The 8,305-nt window shown below is 47.8% G+C and overlaps 1 protein-coding gene across 1 annotated transcript in view; it reads right to left on the reverse strand.

Annotated features, from left to right (window-relative positions):
* The window catches only part of LOC133113947 (caveolae-associated protein 1-like), a 29,307-nt gene extending 21,788 nt beyond the window's left edge, over window positions 1–7,519 (reverse strand). The window contains exon 1 of the mRNA XM_061223111.1: window positions 6,747–7,519. Coding sequence (XP_061079095.1) covers window positions 6,747–7,229 — 483 coding nt within the window. The 5' untranslated portion in view covers window positions 7,230–7,519. The remainder of the gene's footprint in view (window positions 1–6,746) is intronic.
* Window positions 7,520–8,305: the final 786 nt, after the last annotated feature.

Here is an 8,305-nt window from a genome sequence, read left to right on the forward strand (position 1 = left end):
ACATCTATGACATCAATGCTTTCCAGATCTCTCCATTTGCTTTTCAATACAGGATGAATCACCTTCCCAGTAGTTTCCACAATCTTTTTTTTTGTCAAATAGCCAAGTACATAGCTATCCTACTAGAAATACATCTAACCTCCATACTGCTTATTTTAGGACAACTCAAGGTCAATTCACTGTTTGGTACCAAGGACCATTACCCTGGTATAATCTGCCTAACCATCTAAAAAAATTGCAGCGCATTGTTCAAAAAACAAAAACGCCTCATTATCTACAGAACCACACTTTCCTGGCTCTTTGTCCTTATTATGTTAAGACAGTAAATGGTTTTATTAGCATTAATTAATTAATTAATTCATTTATTCATTTGGAATTTCAGTTTTCAGTCTTCTGTTAACTAATATTAACTTAATCTAGGGGGAAGTCTCTTGTGCACTTTCATTTTTGTTCCTTGCGTTTTTGTCTTCTGTCTAACTTGCATGGTTATACAAATAGATCATTAAATGGTGCAGAAGCACAATAACATGTAATATGCAGACCTGGTGGCATACAAGCGATTGTTGTGCTGTGATTCATTAGCTAGCTTGCTAAGCTACTGCTAAATCTGAGATTTAAAAAATAAAAAATAATAATAAATAAACAAACAAAGAAATAAATAAGTAAATAAATACAAATGATATAAATAATTTTTCACAACATTTTTTTAATACATTAATGGCTGAGGACTCCAGGCAGGTGTTCAGGGAGCTGGGTCCAGAGAAGCTGGAACTAGTTAAAAGGCGTGTGTGCGCGCGTGTGTGTTTGTACTGTATGTATGTGCGAGTATGTATGTGTGTAATGTACACCACCATTTTCAGGGAATATATAGGAAAATAAAATTAGCAATTTTACAACACTTATCCATGCGCACACTCGTGCTCCGTGACGCCCGTATCTCTTTTGAACAGTCGAGCCAGCTCAGCATGTAAATCTCGTCTGAAGGGCCGGCCCTGCGCTCTGCACCATGTGAGTGAGTTATTCACCATGAACCTGACACCCCGGGGGGTGGGAGTGGGAGTGGGGGGGGGGCAGCTCTGAGTGAGGGGAGCAGGAGCTGCAGCCTGCCGCACACACGATGACACGCAGCAGTGAAACGCTGACGCCCAGCGGGCCGCCGTCCAACTGTGGGAGGGGTGAGTGGGAGGGGAGCTGTGCTGGGGGTGGGAGTGTGGGGCGTGGGCGTGGGGGTGGGGGTGGGACGGAGGGAGTTGTTAGGATAGAGTGTGGGTAGATAGGGGGGGGGGGGGTAGGATAGGGGGTGTGTTGGGGTGGTAGTGTGGGGGTTAGGATGGGGGAGTGTTGGGGTGGTAGTGTGGGGGGGTAGGATAGGGGGAGTGTTGGGTGGTAGTGTGGGGGGGGTGTAGGATAGGGGGAGTGTTGGGTGGTAGTGTGGGGGATAGGATGGGGGAGTGTTGGGGTGGTAGTGTGGGGGGGTAGGATAGAGTGAGTGTTGGGTGGTAAGATAGAGGGAGCATGGTGGTAGTAGTGTGGGGGGGGTGGTAGTGGGGGTAGCATTGATGGGAGAGTGCAGGGGGTAATGGGTGTGGAAGTGTGGGGGGAGGTTTTGGGAGGTGAATGCACATGGGGAGAAAGAGCTGAGTGAATGATGGCAGTCGGGTGGGGGAATGCCAAAGGCATGAATCAGAGAGCTAACTCTGCTAGCTCCCCCTCCCAAACGGCCTCGCCCGCCTCGGCTCCCAGCTCGGGGAGCTCCTGTTCCCCACAGAGACCCGCCGAAAATTCCTGCCAGGGGCCTGGCCGTCCCCCTTGCACTGGTGCCACTCAGCATGTTGCCCTGCCCCCGGCTCTTCGGGCGTGGTTTTGACGCAGGGTCAAGCCCAGCAGTCTCAGTCCTCTGCAACGCTAGACCTACAGACCTGCAGGGTGTGACCCCCGCTTGTTCTTACCTTAAAATCATCAACCGGGAGTTCCTGGGTGTTTTGGTTAAGGTACCATGCTGTAAGGCAGCCTGTAGTTTTGTACATGACTGGGACCCTAGTTGATGAGGTACATGACTGGGACCCTAGTGGCTAAGGTACATGACTGGGACCCTAGTTGATGAGGTACATGACTGGGGCCCTAGTGGCTGAGGTACATGACTGGGACCCTAGTGGCTGAGGTACATGACTGGGACCCTAGTGGCTGAGGTACATGACTGGGTCCCCAGTGGCTGAGGTACATGACTGGGACCCTAGTTGATGAGGTACATGACTGGGACCCGGAAAGTTGGTGGTTCAAGCTCCGGTGTACCCACGATAACAACTGCATAGCTGTTGCGTCCTTGCGCAAGGCCCTTAACCCCGCATTGCTCCAGGGGGGAATTGTCTCATCAACTGTAAGTCACTTTGTACAGGCATCCTGCTACACTGAGGTGCATGGAGAGCCTCGCGGCCTCGGATGGAATCCGGCCCATGACAGTGGCGACGTGTCGGGCGTGGTTCGGCGTGGTTCGGCGTGGTTCGGCTCGCTTGGTCGCATCGCCCAGGGAACGGGAGGGTCGCGTGAGATCGGGTTCCGCATTCAACGCTATCTAGCGGCTCCTGCCGGGAGAGTGGACACCCGTGGATTGTATTGTAGTCAAAGCCACAAGCGAATAGACTTTCCTCCAAATGGGCGCGGCACCAAGCTGTAGCCTCTGGCGTGTAACGGAGCCGGTGCCAACATCGCGTGCTGTCAGCACTCTCCCGATTGGGCGGCGCAAACGTGGCTGCGGGTGCCCCTGATTGGACATTCCAAATCGGGGCGGGAACGGAATATACTCCGCCCTAAAAATCACAGACTGATTTCAGCCCAAGACAGCAGGTTAAGCGAGTAACCATTGTAATAGGCTGCTTTAATCAATCTGCATTCTAAAGTCAGAGTCAACTTTCAGGGCTATCTTGGCGTGAGGTTAAATGCTCCTCTCCAAAATAAATCGTATTTTTAGAGCGAGATGCATTACCCTCTATGTAAAAAATCACGATGTGATGGCGCGAGTCTGAAGGCGTGAGCCTCACGCCAATTGCGTGAGAGCTGGCAGCTCTGCTAAAATAGAAGGAATCCCAGCATACCTTGCAGCACTCCTCTACCCCTACACTAACCAGGATTCCTTTTGGTTTTGGTGCATGTGTTGTGGTAAATGTTCGGGAAGCCTATATCCAAGCATGTGTCTTGTGCTAATTATGTGCTACACCCTTTAATGGCTACGGGAACTGTCTTTTTGCATTTTGTTTTGTTTATGTCTCTGAAGAAGAGGTAGTAGAATCAAAACGCATTGGTTTTGCACCATTAAAGGGCTCATTTTGTAGACGTGTGCTCCAAACTTTTACTTGTTGAAATACTGAGTGATACACACATCCAGCTGACTGCCCTGCTGAAACAGCTAAAGCTAGGTTCTGAAACAGCTGGTAGCTGGTCATCCAGTTCAGATACAGCTCTCAGTTTGACATGGTTTGACTAGCTCAAGCTATGTTTTGAAACAGCTAGTAGCTGGGTGACAAGCTACCAGCTGCCAGCACTCAATTTTCAAGCTGGTCAAGCAGGCATAGCTGGATTTTATAGCAGGGATGTGCACGTAGATCTATTATATTCGCCAATATTTACAGAAGCACCGAAGGTTAAGTAGCCTCCCACATGCCAGGATACAATGACACTGCCCCAGATGTAATTCAGCCCAGTTCCCTAACCATTGTGCTCCGTCGTTGCTGTGGTTGCCATTTCCCCACCTGAGGCGCGGGAGGACGGAGTGTTCCCCGTGCGATCCGATGTAATTATAAAAACACGCCAGCCCCTCCCTTCTGCAGGCCAGAAGAGAACCCGCCGCTATTATTAGCGCGCCGCGCAGCAGAGTCGCACGGCACGGCGAATGCGAGCGCACGGTACATTCTCCCGCTCTACCTGCGACGGAGTCCGCTCCTCGGACAAATGACCCGGGAAATCTACCTGGCTCGTTTCACTGACTCACGGGGACACCTGTGTTCTCCGCCGACGTCGACCACGCGAGTAGAGCGCAGGCGAAGAATTACTGGCTCGGGGCCGTATCTCAGCAGGGGGGTTTGTCGCTGGCTGGCCGGAGCTCTGGTGTCAATTAACCTGACACCATGCGGCCCTTGGCAAAAAATAGAGCACCTTTAGCAGGCTCGACACAACATGGAAGTCGCAGTCTGCCCCACCCTGTCGCGGGTCGACCGGGTTTTTCAGTTGGCTCCGGCCGCTGTGGAAGTGTGCCTCCCGCGATGCGCGCTCTTCCCCTTAATCGGATTCATTCCGCACATCAGAAATGCGCCTCACGGATCATAGTAACGTCTCGCTCAAACAGCGTCGCGACAAGAAAAAAGTACAATTCCTGGACTCGGAGGCTTGTCGCGGTCAAATTTGATACACCTTGACCCTAGGATGTTAATGTACGACAAAGAGACGTGACATAACGCTGCGAGCATCAAGTGACTTTTCTTGCGCTAACACTAAAATAATACTGGAAATCTTTACAGAAATTGGACATTACAGTATGCAGTATTATGAAAATGTAGACTCTTCAGAAAATAAATGTGTCTTAAAAAGATATTTTGCAATATCTGAAAACAGATATTCAATAATTTGCGCATTTGTCAATATAGTATGCTCAGTGAAATGTTTAAATCAACTCTTACATGTATTACTATATACAGTGCTCCCTATTGGATATTTTACAGTTTTGTTTTTCCCTTCTAGCTTAGACAATCTATTTTATTTTAATATATTAGAGTAACTATATTATATGTATATTAACTATTTCCATCAGGGTAGCCACAACTGACATTCCATAAAGACAGGCTTACTGCAATTGCAAGAATATGAGATGTACTGAAATCTCTATTCAAATATTTCCTATTTCAAGACCCTATCCTGCAAACAGGGTAATTGTTAATACAGCGTCAAAAAACTGACGCCTTGGTCAGGTGTCAAAACATATATATCGGACATTATCTAATGACCGTGCCTCTGTTAATGAAGAGGACATCTAGCTTATGCATCGAACTAAAGAAACTGTGTGATCTGATGGAGAGAACAGGTGTGCCTTCAGAGAGGAATAGCACAGGCAGAGTTAAATGGTATTTCAAATACATGTATTTGAAAAATTAATTTGCATTTAAGCATTTGATATTTTGTGGAGTCACTTCCTTCTTTTAATTGTATAGATCTGGGTTGAAATACATAATTGTTTTGGATTTAAATACTTTTCTGTGCTCAATTTATCTTTCCTAGGGCAAGGTGGTCTAATGTTCAAATGACATTCGGCATGCACTTATTGTATGACTTATTGTCGCTTTGGAGAAAAACGTCTGGTAAATAAATCTAAATGGCATGCAAATGTGGGCTTTGCACCTTTTGAGAGTATTTCATAGGTTCCAATACACCAGACAAGCTCAGTAAAGCAGAGAAAAGTATTTGAATCCTAAAAAATTCCGTATTTGATCCTGGTAAGATCCTTGCCAACCTACACCAAATACCTACACCAAAGATTTTGCCCAACCCTGTGCCCAACAGCCCCACAGCCCCATATCAATTGCTCTTGTCTAGGAGCCTGACGAAAGTTAAATTTGGAGCCGGTCTGCCGAAAGCGTCCACGAGCCGCGGTGGAATATTTCACTATCACGCAGCGCTATGCCAGCTCGCGAGCCGCTACGCATTTCAGCGCGCAATGCTGAAAAGAGAAACGACGGAGCGGAGCAACTTTCCAAAATCCATCGACTGACTCTCGCTGTTCATTACATTACATTACATTGCATGGCATTTAGCAGACGCTCTTATCCAGAGCGACGTACAATGAAGTGCAAATCAAACACAAGTATGAGTGCTACGAGGACCTGAGAGGACAGTACAGTTCCGTTCATGTGAAGCCACTGTGCTGCCAATGTATGCTGTACAGTTCTCAGCTGGAATCCGAATTTCCAATTTCCTTAAGGAAGTCCTGGCTGTGGTTTCAAGCACTGAGAATTGTTGACCAACTGAGAATCAAATGGAGTGATGACCACTGCTTTCGATAAAATGTATTGTGTAAACACATACTAAAGTTAAAATACTGCAGTTGCAATGCTAGTCTGCAACTCATGACAACAGCCCACAGACCCCTGTGAAGAGAACATCCAGTTTCTGCCTGAGAGTTATACCCTACACAAACATTCACTAAGCTAAACAGGGACCAGTAAAAGCTCAGAGAATGTATAAACAGCAGGACCATTTTGAAGCATACACAGCAGTTGCAGGAACCACCCGCAGTCAACCAAATTACACCACATAAATGCAGTGGGAATATGAGATGTTGCATGGATTGTGTGTGACATGGAGGAGAATTAAATCAACTCAGGTTCAGAGGTGGAAAATCCAGGCTCAGAAAGTAAAAGTAAAAATACCTCAGCATTTTGTTCCAATCACATGGACTTGCTAATTATTATAATTCTTCAGCCAGAAGATTAGTGACATCAGCTGGCTGCCTGCATAAGTGGACTTTTACTTTGTGACCCCTGGACCTTCCACCTCTACTCATATCAGGTTAAGAACAACCGTAACCCAGGGATACTCAATCTTTACCAATCTTTGCTAAGGACCTTGATTAGTAGAATCAATAGGTTACGACTTAGTTCAAACAAAAGCCTGCACGCACAACGGCACTTTCTGGGAAAGATTGAGTATGTCACGGAAAGATTGAGTATCCCTGATGTAACCCACCACGCCCTGAGTCTCACCGGGTAGATCAAGACTTTGAAGTTGCGTCTCTTCAGGAGCTCGTGCTCGTTGTTCTCCAGCTGTTTGATCTGGCCCGCCTGCTTCTCCAGGTCCGAGCGCACGGTCTTGATGTTGACGCTGACCTTGCGGACCTTGTCCAGCATCTTGTTGACGGAGCTGGCGGTGGAGCCGTAGTTCTTGGTCAGCTTGGTCAGGTCGCTGTGGATGCCGCTCACCGAACGCTCCATGTCGTCCTGCCGCGCCTCCAGCCCGTTCTGGGTCTGCTGGATCTGGTCCACCACGCCGATGATCTTGTCCAGCAGGGCCAGCACCATCACCCCGTTCATCTGGGCCTCGCTCTTCGGCCCGTCCGCCGCCTCGTCCTCGTCCTCCTCTTCCCCGCGCCGGCCCGCCGGCCCCGGGGCCGCCAGCGCGACCTCGTCGTCGTCGTCCGACGCCTCCGTGAGGGGCACCCGGTCCAGCTGCGCGCTCGAATCCGCCATGGCTGTCAACGCCTCAGCAAGTGCAAGAAGTCACGCAAGCACAAACGCTAAAAACAGAACGGTTCGCGCTGCCCCAGTTGCCCGAGTCCAGACCCTTCTCTTCTTCTTTACCTGATCCTTCTCTTTCTTTCTCTTTTGCTTTGAGTCTACTTGGCTTTTTCTTCCCCTCCCCTTTGCTCCGGCTTTCTCTACTTATGTCCTGGGATGCTGGCCAGGCAACGGGATCAGACACCGCTAACTGCTACAGCTACCGAGCGCACACACCCAAATGCCACAGGTCCCTGTCAGAGTACCCAGTCAAACTTGTTTCCAGCTTTCCTATTGCTCCCCGCCCCTGTGCCCCTCAGCCCCTCCTTTTTCTCTACCACTGCCCCCCCCCGCCCTCCTAAAAGAGGTCCCCTCCCCCAATCACCACCCTCCACCAGCTGGACCCCCTGTCCCTCTAAAAAATGACAGTTTGAGAGTAAAATGTTTTTTACATGCGAACGTAAATAGCTCTGGCAGGAGTATGATGTTCATGGCCCGATTATATCTCTCCCATTGCTCTGCAGGCAATTTGTATGATTAGATTATCTCATTCATTATCTCTCGTCTCTGGAGAACAGGCCAGTCATTGTTGCCCAAGATTCGTGGTCATTTAGGCTTCATTATTTCATAATATGTGATTCATTTGTAATAGGATGACACAATTAAAGTGTCAAAGTAAAGTAAATAAATGTAATTAAAGAATGAAGAACTGATTAAATAAAAAGAAGACAGGATTTGTCCTTTTGTCAGTCAGTATCATAGCTCTTTGCCCATAATGCTCTTTTTGCATTATGCTTCATTATCTTTTGAATAATTTATATTAAAAAGGAGAATATTTACAGAGAGAGAGAGAGAGAGTAAGAGAGAGAGAAAGATACATAGGCAAGGGGTAACCTATCCCCATGTTTTAAGACGTACTGTGGAATGTAAATATATTTATAGCCAGATATGAGAGTGGCTAAACAGTTGCAGAGATTGCAGTGGCATTTAATGTCAGCATGTTTGTGTTGGACACCCTCAGCCAATCTCCTTAGATCATGTCTGAGTTA

Source organism: Conger conger, chromosome 16, assembly GCF_963514075.1.
Source record: "Conger conger chromosome 16, fConCon1.1, whole genome shotgun sequence".
In the NCBI taxonomy this organism is placed as follows: domain Eukaryota; kingdom Metazoa; phylum Chordata; class Actinopteri; order Anguilliformes; family Congridae; genus Conger; species Conger conger.